The sequence below is a fragment of the Micrasema longulum genome, unplaced genomic scaffold, assembly GCF_059751315.1.
Source record: "Micrasema longulum isolate JH-2025_06_02 unplaced genomic scaffold, ASM5975131v1 h1tg002411l, whole genome shotgun sequence".
Classification (NCBI taxonomy): Eukaryota; Metazoa; Arthropoda; class Insecta; order Trichoptera; family Brachycentridae; genus Micrasema; species Micrasema longulum.
In genome coordinates this window covers 102,972-120,363 of record NW_028279558.1, presented here as the reverse complement: position 1 = coordinate 120,363, position 17,392 = coordinate 102,972, and the positions used below count along the sequence as shown (strand labels likewise).

General features: G+C 35.5%; 2 protein-coding genes and 1 long non-coding RNA gene across 8 annotated transcripts in view; 2 read left to right on the top strand and 1 right to left on the bottom strand.

Annotated features, from left to right (window-relative positions):
* LOC148272266 (uncharacterized) overlaps positions 1 to 6,432 on the bottom strand; it is a 40,101-nt gene extending 33,669 nt beyond the window's left edge. Inside the window, exons 1-2 of one of the 3 annotated variants that reach the window (XR_015824891.1) lie at positions 6,239 to 6,432; positions 3,517 to 3,672 (exon numbers count right to left, since the gene is read on the bottom strand). This is a non-coding gene — a long non-coding RNA (uncharacterized LOC148272266). Of the gene's footprint in view, positions 1 to 3,516; positions 3,673 to 5,075; positions 5,406 to 6,238 lie in introns of those variants that run through there. The other 2 variants (XR_015824892.1, XR_015824893.1) reach the window with 2 other exon arrangements.
* A 142-nt stretch (positions 6,433 to 6,574) lies between these two features.
* On the top strand, positions 6,575 to 12,620 carry LOC148272265 (uncharacterized). Of its 4 annotated transcripts, XM_088240280.1 has the most exons (5): positions 7,308 to 7,436; positions 7,880 to 7,969; positions 8,521 to 8,595; positions 9,726 to 9,892; positions 12,154 to 12,620. In XM_088240280.1, exons 1-5 carry the CDS (start codon positions 7,328 to 7,330, stop codon positions 12,166 to 12,168), a joined length of 456 nt encoding a protein of 151 aa, XP_088096406.1. In that variant the 5' UTR covers positions 7,308 to 7,327; the 3' UTR covers positions 12,169 to 12,620. The 4 variants fall into 4 exon arrangements, 1 of the variants encoding a protein (XP_088096406.1); XR_015824888.1 differs by lacking the exons at positions 7,308 to 7,436; positions 12,154 to 12,620 and adding an exon at positions 6,575 to 6,900 and having other exon boundaries at positions 9,726 to 11,582; XR_015824890.1 differs by lacking the exons at positions 7,308 to 7,436; positions 12,154 to 12,620 and adding an exon at positions 7,067 to 7,089 and having other exon boundaries at positions 9,726 to 11,582.
* A 3,530-nt stretch (positions 12,621 to 16,150) lies between these two features.
* On the top strand, positions 16,151 to 17,285 carry LOC148272264 (uncharacterized). Its single transcript, XM_088240281.1, has 2 exons — positions 16,151 to 16,352; positions 16,456 to 17,285. Exons 1-2 carry the CDS (start codon positions 16,230 to 16,232, stop codon positions 17,221 to 17,223), a joined length of 891 nt encoding a protein of 296 aa, XP_088096407.1. The 5' UTR covers positions 16,151 to 16,229; the 3' UTR covers positions 17,224 to 17,285.
* The last annotated feature ends 107 nt before the right edge of the window (positions 17,286 to 17,392 follow it).

The window sequence follows — 17,392 nt, the reverse complement described above, 5'->3', positions numbered from 1 at the left end:
AATTCATTATAAGTCGATATTTGGTATTCAATTGAAATGTCAACTGACCGCATTGTTCTTGTAATTAATAGTGCTAAAAACGGCCGCGTGGAGCGCTATATGTCCGGCGATATGACGCATGAAAGTAATTATGGTCTTATGTCAAAAGTACCATCTCAAAGAAAAATAGTCCTTATGAAATAATGTTTGAAATACTGTTTTCCAAATCAAGAATCTTCAAATAATTTGTGTAATCTGCAAGTTTCATCTAGGAGAAAAACCCGCACTGGGGTTAATACATTCAAAATAAAGTATACTTATTTATATGAAAAAATAAGCTGGAATAATCGGCTAGTTTCTTGGCTCACCGCAGGCGCTGGGCGCGTTTTTTAAAAATTTATATTTATATTTCAAGAGATGGAAGAGTAGAAAAAGATGTTGAAAGAAGAGTGAATGCGGGCAACAAAATGAACGGAGCACTAAGCACAGTAATTTCTAATAAAAATATGTCAATCGAAGCTAAACTGGCAGTGCACAACGGAGTTTTAGTCCCAACACTTATGTATGGAAGTGAAACATGGAACTGGCAGAGAAAGGATGAAAACCGAGTGAACGCGGTTGAAATGCGATCTCTTAGACGAATGTGTGGGAAATCAATGTATGACAGGGTTACGAATGATGAAATCAGGCGAGAGTGTAAATCTGAGACAAGTATAATTGATAAGATTAAGAAAGGGTCTCTGAGATGGTTTGGTCACGTAGAACGAATGGACGACGAGAGAATGGTAAAACAAGTATACATGGCAAAAATGAACGGCAACGTTAGACGAGGACGACGAAGGAAGACGTGGCATGATCAGATAAACCAAAATCTTAAGTCTGGTCATGTCAAAAGCAGACAGAACCGAAGGGCATGTATGACAAGATGTATGAATGTGGAAGAGGCTAGGAGTGTATGCCAGGATAGACGTGTGTGGCGGTCCATTCTCTCTGCCTACCCCTACGGGGAAATGGCGTGATGGTAGTAGTAGTAGTAGTAGTTAAGATAAAAATACAAACGGTGGAAAAGATTAAAAATAAATGGTAATTATTTATTTGTTTTTATGTAAATAAAGTTACAATAAAACATTATTATGGCTAGTCAAATATAATGGTAAGCTGTGCATAATCGCTTCTATACACGGTTCGCCCCTGGTCTGCAAGCATTTGGACATACTCAAACATTGTTGAATTAACTACCTGGTAAAAGAAGAAGTATAAAAATTGGAAATTTGTTTTCAGGCGTTGCCTAGTCGGTGATTTGGTTCAGCCTGATGAATCTCACCCGCGTGATAAAGGTTTAAGCTCTTTTACTTCACAAAAGTCAACAGATGGAGGAGTTGAGGAAATGTGGATGTTCAAACATGGGCAGAACGGTGAATGTTACACAGTGTGTAAAGTGCCTACTTAAACCGGCCAATGACAAAAATGTTTTCGTGTTTGTTGAAATAAATTTAAATATGATTTTTTTTCGTTGTTTTGAACATGTGGTTAATATTAACAGCTCCCTATGGAGTATAATCCAGCTTTCGTCTGCAAAAATTTGAACGAAGTCAAATTTTTTTATTTCAAATTATTTCGCCCGGAGACGCGGCTATAAAAATTGATTGCAAAAGATCGACTCTAGATATAATATTAATTTGAGTCTAGAAGCCGTTCATAATTACATACCCCGGACTGGATTGGTTCTGGGAATTCTAATTATTTTACATAACTAATTATACGTAGCAATCGCAGTCCACCTGTAGTTTTTTCGCCTCTATTAATTTATTTAAAACATTTTTACATTATTAACATTTTACAACAGAGATGAAGAACATTTAAGAGAATTGAATGAAGAACATTGAATCCAGTCCTTGTCTACAAAAATTTGGACAAATTCAAAATAAAAAAATAAAAACCTGGTCCATGAAGAAGTATAGAAATTGAAAAAATAATATTTTCAGGCGTTGCCTAGTCTAGTATGTAGGTGAAATAATTAAATTAGATGAATCTCACCCGCATAAATAAAGGTTTCAGCTCTTTAACTTCAGATGAAAGAATTGAAGGAATACAGATGTTCAAATATAGGCGGAATGGTGAATGTTACACAGTGTGTAAAGTGGCCACTTAAACCAGCCATTGACCGGTCACAAGCCCTTTAGATGCTTAGACTTCAATATTACCTTCTCTTAAATGTTATTCATCTCTGTTGTAAAATGTTAAAATAAACAGCTCCCCAGGGAGTTGAATCCAGTCCTTGTCTACAAAAATTTGGACAAACTGAAAATATTGTTGATTTTTACATTAACCTAAAAAAACTGGTTATTTTTTTATTAAGGAATTGACAGCCTAATATTAGCACCGCCTGGGCCTCGATTATGACGGGAATATAAAGACGTCACACCTTCACCATGACGGTATAGTTAAAGATAAATCATCTCTACCGATTACGAAGATACACTACTGACCCCCGCCTTCAAATTGTTGGTAGGTACATCGATATGAAACCAGGGGAAGCGTACGTCGCGGTACATATATCTACGCTCTAAAATGACATAGCTTCAGTATGACGTCATAGTTGAAGATAAAAGTCTTCCGACCGACTATAAAGATACACTACCGATACCCCCACCATCAAGTTTTGATGTAAGTACATCGGTTTATACCGACGGGTTTAGAACCCCTCGATACGTTTATCTACGAATTAAAAGTGTCAAAAAATTTGTTCCACCGAGCAATTTTTTCTTTAATTATGATTTATGAAATGTTTCAATCGTTTTGAGGTTGACACTTTTTTTCTTAAAAGCTAACGAAAACCAACGCCTAGATGCAAAAAATAATGTGGCTAGATTCTGCCCTACTAACATATAAGAATATTTAGGCGTAAAAAATGTTGCCACTATAAAAAATGTTGCCGATATAAAATATAATGAGTAATTAAATTTTTTCCATCTGTTTACTATCTTTCTGAGTGTACGTATCAAGAAGTAAGGGGGCCGGCTTTGTAATCGTTCGGTAGATAAATACGGACGATCGTTAAGCATACCGTCTTGGTAATTGTCAAAAGTCAACAAGTCAAATTCAATATTCCGACTCGTAGTTTGAGAAACAATGAAGTACTGTTCATCGACCAGCATAGAACAAACTATGGCCTTAATTCTCCGATGACCCGTGTTTGTCGTATTGTTAACTCGAGACAAGATCTGGACTTTTTTGGTTTTAGTTTACAGCGGTTTAAACGAGCACTAAATAAATAGTCCAGATCTTGTCTCGATGTCCCTTATGTTTGTCAATGCTTCTTTTCTTTTTTTAATGTTTTAAACTATTCTTTTATTATAATATTTAAACCCTGTAAATTGTATACATGGACAATGTCCGTTAATAAATAAATAAAAAAGTTAAGTACACCGTCTCATTATGTACATATGAAGATAGAGTTCGTAATCGCGGCTGGCCCTGTTTGTTGCTAGCAAGAATTTACAAATAAACAAATAATTAAAATAGAGAACACCTTACCTTTGAGGAGACTCAGCATATGACGATGATGAAGAAATAACTATTCCATTAAGGAATACTATAACCACTGTCTTAACACATTCATTTTGTTTAAATTATATATTAATAAATTATAGATTAACACTTAAAATTACAAAATTACACTTCACTTTTGCACTAAAATCAAAAAATTTTATTTTAATTCCATTAAACGATGTTTTTACTATGGCCAAATGTTTTGCAGACTGGCTGGATTTCCTCCCTAGGGAGATATTTAGATCTTCTTCGTGCGGTGCCTTATCAGGTCCCCGGACGTTGGCGATCACTACAGCGAAAGCATCTCGGTCCTGCGCTACTCCGAGGCCAGGAGAACTGCTTATTGAATGTACTCACCAAAGTGGTTCCTGGGAAAAGATGACCAGAGTGGTTTCCCGTTGCCTCGTCTGGTGGATTTTTCTGGTTGGTTCTGGTTTGAAGGCGCCAGAAACTCGCTTTTCATCCTCTTTTTTGCAACAGGGAGGGAAATCATTTTTGAGAAGGGAATATGGAAGTCAAGGCATTCACGGGGCTTACGATCTGTCATTGGCTGGGAGGAAATCCAAACTGTCTGCAAACATTTGGACATGCTCAAAACATTGTTGAATTAACTAACTGGTAAAAGAAGAAGTAAAAAATTTAATTGTTTTCAGGCGTTGCCCAGTGGGTTAATCAGCTCAGCCGGATGAATCTCACCCGCATGATAAAGGTTTCGGCTCTTTTACTTCGCAAAAGACTACAGATGGAAGAGTTAGGAAATGTGGATGTTTGAACATAGGCAGAATGGTGAATGTGTTCCGCAATGCTCTAACCTGGGTCCGTTGATGTTCTCAATTTTCATTGATAATATTAAAAATGTAATTTTGAATTCGCGTTTTCTGTTGTTTGCGGATGACTAAAAACTATTCTCAAAGGTGACAACTTCTGACGATTTTCGTCTTCTCCAAGCGGATATATCTAATATATTTGAATGGGGAAGGCGAAACAAACTTAAGTTTAATGTTTCCAAGTGTTCGGTCACGTCCTTCACTAGGGCCCAAAAAACTCTATTTTTTCGCTACAAAATGAATGACCAGAATCTGATACGAACATCGAATGTTAAGGAACTGGGCGTTAGATTTGTGAGCACCCTGACATTTCACGAACACATAGAGACAATCAGTGCTAATGCATTGAAGATATAAGGATTTGTTCTGCGTACTGCCGGGGTTTTTGAAAATACCCGCATACTGAGAACTCTTTACAACTCCTCGGTGCGAAGTACACTCGAGAGTGGCTCGATGATTCGGGGGCCACATAAACTGAAGTACTCTATTATGATAGAGAAAATCCAAAAAAAGTTTCATTGATATTTCTACATGAGAGAGTGTGGGTATTATCCTCGGCTCTACCCGGCCGAGTTTCTCAGGGGTATGCTCGGCTACAACAGTTTGGAGACTAGAAGGAATGTGTATTTGAGTACACATTTTTATCCATTGCTGCGCGGTATGGTCGAAAATTCTGAGATTATGATGAGCATTGGTTTGTATGTTCCTGATAATTACCTAAGACAGCGTCAGCATAGATTGTTTCATATTCCGATATCCAGGACTATTCTGCCGATGGTAATGCCTGTTGGAAGGGCTATCGCTACGCTGAACAACATCGCTCTGGATGTTGATCTGTTCCATGTATCCGAAGGGGTTTTCCGGAGCAGGATTCTCCTACTATTTTGACAAGTCTCTAAGTATTTTCTGTCTTTTTATAATATGTATGTCTTCAATTATTAGTTTGTAATGTATGTACTATGTAAAATAAATTAATTGAATTGAAAAAAATAATAATAATAATGTTACGCAGTGTGTAAAGTGGCTACTTAAACCAGCCAATGACAGGTCATAAGCTCTGTGAATCCCTAGACTTCCATATTATTCTCCATCCCTGTTGTAATTTGTTAATCTTAATGACTCCCGAGGGGGTGAAATCCAGTATTTTGTCTACAAACATTCGGACAAACTCAAATATTGTGATAGTTCATTTTTATTAATTTTTCCATGCATTTTGGAGAAACTCGGACGGACAATTAAATGCTTTATTTTTTTCCGCAACCGAGAAAAGATTTTTCATATCCAATATTCTGTGGCTCTTAACCACCTCATTGGCTGAGAAAGTCAGAACAAAATTCTGCAAGTCAAATGACATTGAATATTAATGTCCAATGCAGAAGTCCACTGAAGCTTAGTAGAAATATATGTACGAGATATTTAGTTACATAATTTATATGAAACACACGCACATTAGTCTCAAAACAGTAACAAGGCCAAGCTCTGATAAACTGACATTGGAGACATTGAAAATTTGACCGCCAATCGTTTCGAACGATGAAATTATTCAAACAAAGAATCGTTCTAAAACAACTAAAGCAGTCTGAATGTCCGACGGAAATACTGACATTAAAAACGCGTGTCAATTGTTTCAGGCGAAAATAAACATAGAAAATTTCAAAATTCGAAACCATAAACTGACATTGAAAACGACTGTCAATTGTTTCATGCGAAAATAAACATGGAAAATTTTGAAATTCGAACCCACAAACTGACACTGAAAACGACTGTCATTTATTTCAAATCCGAGTTTCTGACTTTGAACGGGGTGATCATTCGACGGCGTGCAATCAATTCAATAACCGTCATTTGTTACGGAGAATAATAAAGAATTTGAAACTGACCAGTTAGATTCTTGGAGGTATAAGTAGAACTTTTGTTTTTATTTTTTTGCGACCGCACTGACGCATCGGCCTACGAATGTTTTTTCCGCTTGGATATGTGACTCGGGTTGGTTCGCGGGGGCTCGGGCTCGCGGATCGTCGCGAGCGAAGTTCGCATCATCTGGGCACGGGACGCGTGGACGGCGGATCGGGTCCCGAGCAGGCAGTTTTCAGCCAATACAAGACTTTCTAGTCATTCTTCCGATGTCGCACAAGCCACTTGCTAGTAAATCAATACAGTTTGTGGCGCAACTGTCGGCGGCGTGTGCCCAGCCACGCCGTGCCGGCCGGCGTTCTTCTAGACGAACCGCCAATTTATCCGTTTCCATTCGAAATCGCTGTCACACTGCTCTCTGTGTTTTTACACTTTTTTCTTCGAAATGCCGAGTTGTTGCGTACCGAATTGTAATTCTACGAAAAAACTACATCGTTTTCCGAAACGATATCCACATTTATTTAAAGAATGGATCAATCGTGTTCAAAGTCCCAAATTTATGAATTTATCAGATGACGAAATTAATCGACTTTGTTTTGTGTGCATTAAACACTTCAACGCATTCAACTTTAGCCAATACAATGACATCCAGCTTTTATTGTGCCTGTGCCTACCATTGGATTGCCAGGTAAATTGCATGATATTTCATACATAATTATTTCAAGAATTTGTCTCATGTTGCACGTTTATTTGTCCTGTTTGTCTGCCCTGCAAATTTTTATTGACAATCTTTACAACTCATAGGGAAAGCATACTTTTATTAATCTGGACCCATTTTACAATGAAAGTTATTAGTATTTCTGCAAGAAAAATATATGTACGACTCAGGTTGGCTTTCCACTGTAATTGCACCTTGTTTATCTGTCTTGTGTCTATACGATTGCAAGTCTGCTTTTGGAATGTGGTGTTTGTGATTTGTCTTACAGTTGGTTAATCGGGTTATTATGTATCTACAAAGTTGGCGTAGTGCCTTTTCCTGCAACTTCCGACATTTTTATTTGGTCATTATTTACAAACAATTACCAGGGTGGCATGGTGTGTATACAATTTTAGGGATGTGCTTTTGCAATGTGGTGTTGGTAATTTGTATTATTTTTACAGGGTTTAACAAGTCACCATCCAAAGAAAATAGTTTTCATTATTTACTTGGTGAACAGAGTTCGGGTATGTATTTCTATAATTTTCACATTTCCTTACACCCCTTCTTTCAGACATGTACAATCTCATTTATTATATTGTCGTTATGGTCGTGGCATGGTGTGTTTTCAATTGTAAGGATGTGCTTTCGCAATGTGGTGTTGGTAATTTGTATTTATTTTATAGGATTTAACAAGTCACCATCCAACGAAAATAGTTCTCATTATTTACTCGGTGAACCGAGTTCGGATAAGTATTTTCTATAATTTTCACATTTCCTTACACCCCTTCTTTCAGACTTATGTACTATCTCAGTTATTATATTGTCGTTAATGCTTTCTACACGTAACCATCTCAGCTTATTCTTTTCTATTCGTTCAAGCCTTACTCGATCTTTCAAGGTTTTTCCTGAAGTTCTTGCATTATGTTATCTGGTATGATGTTCATTTTATTTTTATTGTGAATTACAGTAGGCATAGCTGTTACTGAAGAACACCCCTGTGCACTCCCGGAAGGCGTTGCCAGTTGCAGTGGTACGACTTTCATCCAACCTATTTCTGGTTTGTAGTAATATTTTTTTTATTTTTGTAATAAAAATTTACAAACATACATATTTATATATAAGAGAAAGAGAAACATCTTTGTTTCTTTGTTAAAAAGAAAAAAATAATAAACAATACAAATAAATTCAGGAGAGTTCAGCGTGTGTAAGAGTTAATGGGAGATTTACATCTTGGTTTGCGATCTCAAAAGGCGTGAAACAGGGATGTGTAATGTCACTATGGTTGTTTAATCTTTACATTTTTCTATTAATTTTATACATTTTCTGCAAATTGAGAAATGCCGTTTTTGTGATCGACCAAGACTACATCGTCTGAGCGTGGGCCGTTCCTTTTTTAATTATTAAAAAGTTTATAGCACATATATATCGTATGACATGACCATGAAAGTGACCCTCTCAGTTGAAACAAATTTCTGACCCATAATTTTCTCCAGCAAATCGGCATATTAAAGCTGTTTGTGTTTTCAAAGAACTTAAAATGTATACATACAGTTACTTGTCCGACTCATTGACACATTGTCACATATTACTAATTAATAATGTTTTTAGATATCAACGCTGATGACATATCAGGCCCACTGCATATTTCTGGTCCGAGTGCACCTCAGCAGAGTACACCAAAAAGTTAGTATCAAATGACATGTATTCAATAATGCATTTTCTCTTGGTTCTTGGACAGAGAGATTTCGTTCTACATAATATCCACAGATACTTTGTTTCTATCATGTTCATGCAGTTTATGAATAATGCTAACGGATGTTTCCATGAAAATGCGACATAAATTTTTCGTCATTAAAACTTCATGAGGTGTCAAAAAACATTAAGTGGTTAAGACGCTTGAATTACGCACGGAAGGTTCCGGGTTCGATTCCCGGAGAGAACACAAAATTATAATATGATTTTTCTGTAATTGATCACTGTAATGGGCCCTCTTGTCCTGCTGTGGTGCAATTTTTATATTATTTATTATCGGGAATCAAAAAAATTACCTAATTGAATTATTGTTTTTATGAAATTTTTCCTTAATCGTTGTTCAATGTACAGTGATATACAGAATACAGATGCATTAGTGTGCAATTTGTACAATCTTTGGGAGTCGTCGTCTTCACAATATATATAATGTTATCCTGAGTTCCTATCTGACCTCTCCAAAATCAGCGTCCCATTCCCTATTACTATTTAAACTCTTTTGTTCCCACCCAATAATAATATATTAAAAAATTTATGTAAATATGTAGCTATAAATGGTATTAAGTTGTAAATAAGTTTTATATTATGTAAAATGTATGTAATATTAAATACTAACATGCTAACTTGTATGTATAGTACTAACACATGTGTAAATATTTAAATAAGTTAATCTCAAACTTGACACTGGCTAGAACACCTCAGTTAGGAGTGAAAAAAGCCAATAAAAAACTAAAGAAGATATACAGAATAAATATTTTTTACATTATATAGATAAAACACATTGAAAAAGACTCAATTATGACGTTAGTATCCGTTGAATTACCCTAATACTACTCAAATTTATTAAAGATATAAAATACAATGAACTTCAACCAAGAACTTTCATTAACAAACTTGGAAGTGAAATTTTATATTGTAAATAGAACCAACTGCTAGTATTTCTTTTTGCTTATTTCCAAACAGCATCCCTTTACATTTTATCATTCTTTGCAATAATAGTTAGGCATTCATTATATTATGATGTTGGGACCCTTAATGCATCATTATGAAATATTATATTACAGGACGAAAATATGACCACATCTTGAAGGATGTAAATGAAACCCAATCTCAAAATTTAACACCCAGGAAAAGGAAGCTTTACAAGAAATGTTTGCAGTTTAAAAAGGCTAGAAGAAACATGGAGATGAAGATTAGAAAGATGGAACTCAAATTAAACAAAGAGCGCCATGTATCCTTTAAAAATAAATTAAATAAAATCACATACCGTTTTTTTAAGTCTCAATTGAGGCTTCAGAAACGGACAAAACAGGGCCGTAGATATACAACTAACGATAAGGTTTTTGCATTGTCATTAATGAAGCAGGGCTATAAAAGTTATAAATATATTTCAAGCATATTTTCCTTACCATCCAGAAAAACATTGATGACAATGCTAAATAAAATCCCATTTAATCCTGGTACCAATTTGCATATATTTAAACATTTGGAAGAGGTCGCCCAAAATCTTTCTGCTAAAGCTCGAATATGCTCTTTGATGTTTGACGAGATGTCAATTAGTCAGAATTTAATGTACAAAAAACATAAAGATTTTATTGAGGGATTCCAAGACTTGGGTGAAGGAAAACGTACTCCAGCTTTTGCTGATCACGTTTGTGTTTTTATGCTACAGGGTTTATATAATAAATGGAAACAACCATTAGCATTTGTTTTTACAGGAGGACCCATTAAATCTTCAGATTTGGTTGTTATCTTAAAATCAATAATCTCAAATATCTTTCGTAGCAATTTGGAATTAGTTTCAATAATTTGTGACCAAGGTAGCTCAAATGTTGGTGCAATAAATATCCTGAAACAGGAAACCCGTGAATTGTACCTTCGGGGTGGTACTGAATGTAGAGTTCACGGGTTTGAAATTGAAGGCCATGAAATTGTACAAATGTTTGATGTGCCACATCTTTTGAAGGGATTTAGAAATAATATGCTAGTAAAAGATGTACATTTTGTTCAAAATTCTGTATCAAAAATAGCAAAGTGGTCCCATATTGTACAATCATACACATACGATCAAGCAAGAGGGGAAGACTTTTTCCAAATGCACAAATTAACCGATAGTCATATTTTCCCCGACAAACTAAGAAAAATGAAGGTCAAGGTTGCTGCTCAGGTATTCAGCAGGACAGTAGGAACTACCATGAAATCTTTGGCAGATACTGTGGATGATATTGACAATGGGGCATCACAGACTGCTGATCTTATCTTATTTATAAATAAACTTTTCGACAGTTTAAATGGCAGTTCTCTCAATGCTAATAGTATTATTTGTAAATACCGTTGTGGAGTCAGATTAACATCTCCCCACTGGAAATTTTGGCAGGAAGCTATTTCCATCTTAAAATCAGTAAAATTTGTAGATTCCAAAAACCAAAAAATATCAGTACCACCTACAGTGCGTAACTGGATTACAACTTTGGAAGCAATATCATATTTGAGTAATAAATTACTTACATGTTATAAATTTACTTTTGTGCTTCCACGTAACCTTAACCAAGACCCCATTGAAAACTTTTTTGGCATGGTAAGAAGTCAGGGTGCACGTAACATAAACCCCTCTAGTTCAAATTTTATAGATGCTTTTAAGTCACTTCTCATATCAAACTTATCTCATACTCACTCAATTGGAGCAAATTGTGAAAATGATGACGGTGAAATTTTAGATTCATTAAAACTTTTTTTAACATCGGACATCGAAGTACAGGAACAATTTCATGTTGATGATCACTCCTTACCAACAAGTTCTTCAAGACAGAAAAGTAGTCAATATGTTGCGGTTTGTAAATATATAGCTGGTTATGTGGCAAAACGGGCTTTATCTAAATTTGGATCTTGTTGTGAATGTAGACTGGATCTTAAATCTGAAACACAGTTACCGGGGCATAGTTTAATAACTTCTAGGGCATGTGGTCCAAATACTTTAATCCACCCAACAATCAAAATCTATAAAGTTTTTAATACCATTGTCAATCACTGCAAAAATAATTTACCGACTATTTGCCATAAGTTTCATGTTATGTCGAGTTTGAAGGAAATAGTACTATCTAAATTAAATTCAGCATGTTTATCTTGTCCAGCACATAGAGGCCACCTTTTTGATTTTATTGTTAACTTAGTATTGCAATTATATATTTTTTCTTGGTGTAAACAAATTAACTTTCTATTAACTGGGCGAAAAAAATTAGAGTCTTGCATTGTTGATCCTCTCAAATTACAAGCTAGAACGTGTTATAATAAAAGACTTAAGAATAAGAAGCGCAGACAATAGAGTAGATACATGCATACCCTTTTCTTCTTACCTACCATATTAGCACTTCATTTCATTACTTAATAAGCTTATAAGTGCTTCCTTCCTGCTTTATTCCTAAGCAGCAGCCTAGAAATGTCAATGTGAAATAAAATAAATTATCCACCATTAATAATGTTCTTTTGTTTCAGAATGGTGATTGTTGATGCCATGGATCTTAATGTGCAGGAAGAAAATATTTTTCATCCAGGAATAGAAGGGATCCAATACTGATCACAATGCTGCACAATTTTTAAATAATACTCGATTGTTATTTTTGATAATCCAATATTAGCATATTAGCACTTCATTTTATTCTTTAGTAACCTTATAAATGCTTCCTTCCTGTTTTATTCCTAAGCAGCAGCCTAGAAATGTCAATGTGAAATAAAATAAATTATCCACCATTAATAATATTCTTTTGTTTCAGAATGGTGATTGTTGATGCCATGGCTCTTAATCTGCACGAAGAAAATATTTTTCATCCAGGAATAGCAGGGATCCAATGCTGATCACAATGCTGCACAATTTTGTTATTTTTGATAATCCAATATACTAACCACACATGTATATAATATTATTTTACGAGTGTCAGTTTTCTTTCTCGATTCTTTCTAATAGAATCGAGGGATTTATTTTAACAGTAAAATAAAACTATTAAAAATGTTTTTTTTAATTTTTATTTATGTATTCCTATTCCATAATAAATTTAATGTGCAATATCAATATAAAATTGTTTTTTTAAATACAGGACAGAAAAATTAAATTGCGTGCTAATACTTGTATTTAATTAAGCAATTTTGTATTGATATTGTACAATAAATATCAATATACGATGCAACGCAGTGATTTGAATTTTCGCGCCATCGTCAAAGCTTCTTGTATGCCACACTAAACAGCGCTGCGATCGACGCCCAAAGTGCTTAGATATAGTACCATAGTTTCCTATCTAAAGATATCTGTAATCTGTGGTCCCGAGCTGACTGAATTATTTCCGAAGAGCGTGCCAACAAACGTCAAAAGCGCCACTGACGTTTGCCGCCATAGACGAGGCATTCAGATCGGGAATCGAATGAGTCATCAATGAAAAAACGTTTTACGGGCAGGTACTGAGGTTAACGTAATAGGGGCACATAGGTATTAAAAATATTTTTTTTCTCGCTTCTTCAATACGGAGCATAGAAAGATAGGCATTTACACAGCCTACGACCTGTACGAGAGGTCTCAGCAAAATGATTTTATGAGGTTTCACCAGCATATAAAATTTCTTGTAAAATGCTTAAAACTCGAATGATTTGTTTCGAGGCGCCTCTCTTAAATAATTTATTTTACAAAAACATTTAAAAAAATACTGTTTAGAGACAAACCAGCAAAGTATTTAAATAAAAATCATACATATGAAATCGAGGTACAACAAAAGGGTGTGTTTGTGTGTATTTGTAAATAAGTAAGTGTTGAGGTGTGTATTTGTGTGGGAGTGAGTGTTTAGGTGTGTGAAAGCGTGAGCATCATTAAATATCAAGTGGGATCATATCGCAGTCAGAAAGAATGAGTCTTAATTTATTTAGAAATAAATTAAGGGACATGTTAAATATATCAATAGATGAAAAAAAAGCATTATAGTTTAAGCAAGAACAATAGGGGAAAGAGTTTTGTGCATAGTTTCTTTCATTACTCCTAAAAATGACTCGCCAACAGGCTGTATTAAATGCCGCAGCGAGACTTATTTTTAGAATCTCTAAATTCAGTCATATCACTCCACTACTTTGGGAACTGCACTGGCTACGTTTTCTAGAGAGGGTGGAATACAAACTCTGTTGGCTTATGTATAAGTCACTGCACAACTCCGCTCCAGAATATCTAAGGGAACCCTGCATTCCAGATGAACTAGCTGACAGACGTCTTACGCTTAGATCAGCTACATCTACGTTGAAAGGAAAAACTATTATACCCCTACGCAAACGGCGCACTAAATTCAGCGAACATGCATTTGCGGTCGCAGGCCCTACGGCATGGAATGCTCTCCCAGCAGAAATCCGAAACTGTGAGAGTGAAGTGATGTTTCGGAAGAAACTTAAAACCCACTTGTTATCTAAATCATTTGAATAAATTCTTAGCATGTGGAGGGAAAGTAGTATGAAAAAGTACATTATTTTTATTAAATTATAAGGTTAAAGTTAAAATTAAATTTATATAATCACGTTGTGAAGCGCCCTTGAGGTATTATATTACGAAAATGGCGCTATATAAGTTATCCATAATAATAATTATTATTAAAGAGTGTTTAATGTTTTGGAACAGTGTCTTACGCTCTTAATGAAAAAAAATATTTTCAAGAAAGGGTTTCGGGACTAGATTTTTTTTGAGGGGAGGGATTTGAATTAGAAACTCTTTGACAATCTGTATTATTATTTAAAGTGATGTTTTATGTGAATAAAACAATTCTTTTTTTAAATCTTCTTTTGTTCTTGGTATTGTTGTTAAATGATATTCTTGTTATCTTATAATGCCATTCTTGTACTAAATTATTGTAGATCAATTTTTATCACAACTCGACACAGGACACAAACCCCATAGAGGTGAGAGACTTGTGTCACAATAAATGTTAATTAAAATTTATATATACTGGTATCCTCGGGAGACTCACCTTCCAACATGCAAATAGTAAAATAAACAGGAAGGATACAATTTTTTTGTATTAAAATCCAGCAAAATAATACAAATTTTACTTTTCAAATCCAGTGTGAAAATGTAAAAATACAACTTCACAATTTAAAAAATAAGAGAGACAATATCAAGTCTCACATCGTATACAAACCTGTAAAAACAATTATACCTCGAATTCATTCATTAGACGTACCTGTTATAATTATAATGGACTCGGTATTGATGTAGATATTTTTAACTGCGCCTTGAATTTATGCAGAAAATTTCTTCATGGAGTTGATTATTTCCGATAGTTGCCAAATGTACATCGTGAGTGATTTATGCTATGTATATGTGACGCATGTAATGTATATGTTTGTGTATGTTTTATATGTGCGTGGATGTCTCAGAGTGTGCATTCGGTATTTTTATTTATTTCCAATGCTAACCTTCATGGAAAACGCAAATAATGACCGACATTCTTCTCTCATGCAAGAAAAGCGATTTGCTTATGAATGTTGATAAATCGAAAGTGATGGTTTTTGAAAGGGATGAAAATATAACTAAATGTGAGATCAGCGTGAACGGAGATATTCTGAATCAAGTAGAAGAATTTGTGTACCTGGGAAGTATGTTTACTAGGGACGGAAAGGCCGATAAAGATATTGAAAGGAGGGTGAGTGCCGGGAACAGGGTGAACGTTGCACTAAAATCTACTTTGGCAAACAATTTTTATCGCAGGAGGCTAAACTAGCAGTTCACAACGGAGTTCTAGTTCCAACTCTAATGTATGGAAGCGAAGAATGGAATTGGAAAAATAATGATGAAAGTAGGTTGAATGCTGTCGAAATGCGATCCCTCAGGCGAATGTGTGGTAAAACGATGTATGATAGGTGCACAAATGTCGAGATCCGTGAAGTGTGTAAGGCTGAGACATGCATTATTGACAGAATCAAGAAAGGGGTGCTGCGTTGGTTTGAACATGTAGAGCGAATGGACAGCGAAAGAACGGCTAAAAGGATCTACGATGCAAATGTTGATGGATGCAGAAAACGAGGAAGACCGAGAAAGACATGACACGATCAAGTCCATCAAATACTTGAAGATGGACATGTCAAAAGTAGGAATAATCGGCGTGCGTGCATAAGAAGATGTATGAATGTAGAGGAAGCGAGGTCTGTATTCTAAGATAGAGTGTTATGGCGTTCTATCCTCTCTGCCTACCCCTACGGGGAAACGGCGTGATGGTTTGTTGTTGTTATTTTTTAAACTACTCATTTACGAGTAGTTGACTCGCCTTCTGTTTGATGTGCGTATGTGGTTTCTGGACTATTCTTAATTCTATGCACACAATCGTTTTTATTTTCCATTTATTCCCCCCGTGATAATTTCCCGACTGTCATTAAACTTGAATGGCTGCATCTTACATATTTTTTTAGCCATAATAGTATGTCATAATGCAGCGTGTTTGCACTCTATGTTTTTCTTTATATCCATAGAAATGCCAGCTGTCAAATTTGAATATTCGAAATGATTCTGGAATCAAAGTTTGATATTTGTTATTTTTTTATATCAAGCTACCATGGGAGACCAGAATGATGGAATAAATGAGAAAGATTTAATAGAATTAGAGCATCACAAACAACTTGAATTTTGTACCACCAGACCGGCATACAGACAAGGACGAAAACTGACAGCTGTCAAAGTACGAATGCTTTATTTAAGTTAAATGTAGACTTTTGAACGTTTTGATATTTCTTCAATTCTTCCTTCTGTTGATTTTAAGTCTTTATTTTTTTTTTTTACAGACTTATACTATTGTCAATGAATCCAAATACCTGCTTATATTCGGCGTCCCGAAAATAAACATTCGGCCCGAATTGAAAAGCCTTTGCCAGAAATACGGCACAGTCGAGTCTCTGACAGCCTGCTCGGAATATCCCACGGAAGATTTTACCGAATGCTTCAAACTCAAATACCAATCGCTCCAGTCTGCACGGTTCGCGAAGCGAATGCTCGACGCGAAGAACTTCTTCGGCGGCGTGTTCCACGTCTGCTACGCGCCGGAATTCGAGAACGTCGACGAGACGCGTAAAAAACTGACGCAAAGGCGCGCAGACGTCGCGAAAAGATTAAGAATCAACGCAAAAGGTGACAGTGAACACGAGCAGATGCAATTTTTTAATTCTGAACGCAATTTGTTAGAGTCTTCGGCGGTGAATGTGATTTTAGACGAAGAAGTGGATTTTAAGACGCCATACGATGACCCAGGCACGCTAGTCATCGACAAAACAACAGTGTTCGAGGAAGCAAAGGTTGAATCGAAAAAGGACTATGTTTTTAAAAGAAAGCGGGTCAGATGTCGCAATTTGGAAGTTCAAATCAAGAAAATTAAAGATTCCGTAATTTCTGATAACTTCATCGGCCCCAAAATGGAATCCGCGGTGATTTGCGACAAGGAGGCGGCGGCTGGGCGGATAGTTGTTTGCGAAAACCGAGAAAAACCTAGAATATATAAAATTAACGAATCTAATAATAAAATTATATTTAATATTAATAAAAAAACATTTGATTGATCGAGGTGTTTTTTGCTCCTTTGCGGATTTCTGTGTTCGGGAAGAATGAAAAATGAACCACAAAATGCAGAAAGCAGCCAGCCATAGAAAAGTGAAACCGAGATAATAGCACTTTTGGGAAAAGAGTGAATAATCAAATCTACACAACAGTTGGAATGTTGTTGACTTG

Excerpts from the sequence above, each read along its gene's own strand:
- LOC148272265 (XM_088240280.1), top strand. The coding sequence starts at position 7,328 with ATGTGCTTTTGCAATGTGGTGTTGGTAATTTGTATTATTTTTACAGGG. Across the intron at positions 7,437-7,879 it reads ACTTGGTGAACAGAGTTCGG|TAGGCATAGCTGTTACTGAA; the intron begins GTATGTATTTCT and ends TGTGAATTACAG. Across the intron at positions 7,970-8,520 it reads TTTCATCCAACCTATTTCTG|ATATCAACGCTGATGACATA; the intron begins GTTTGTAGTAAT and ends TAATGTTTTTAG.
- LOC148272264 (XM_088240281.1), top strand. The coding sequence starts at position 16,230 with ATGGGAGACCAGAATGATGGAATAAATGAGAAAGATTTAATAGAATTA. Across the intron at positions 16,353-16,455 it reads GAAAACTGACAGCTGTCAAA|ACTTATACTATTGTCAATGA; the intron begins GTACGAATGCTT and ends TTTTTTTTACAG.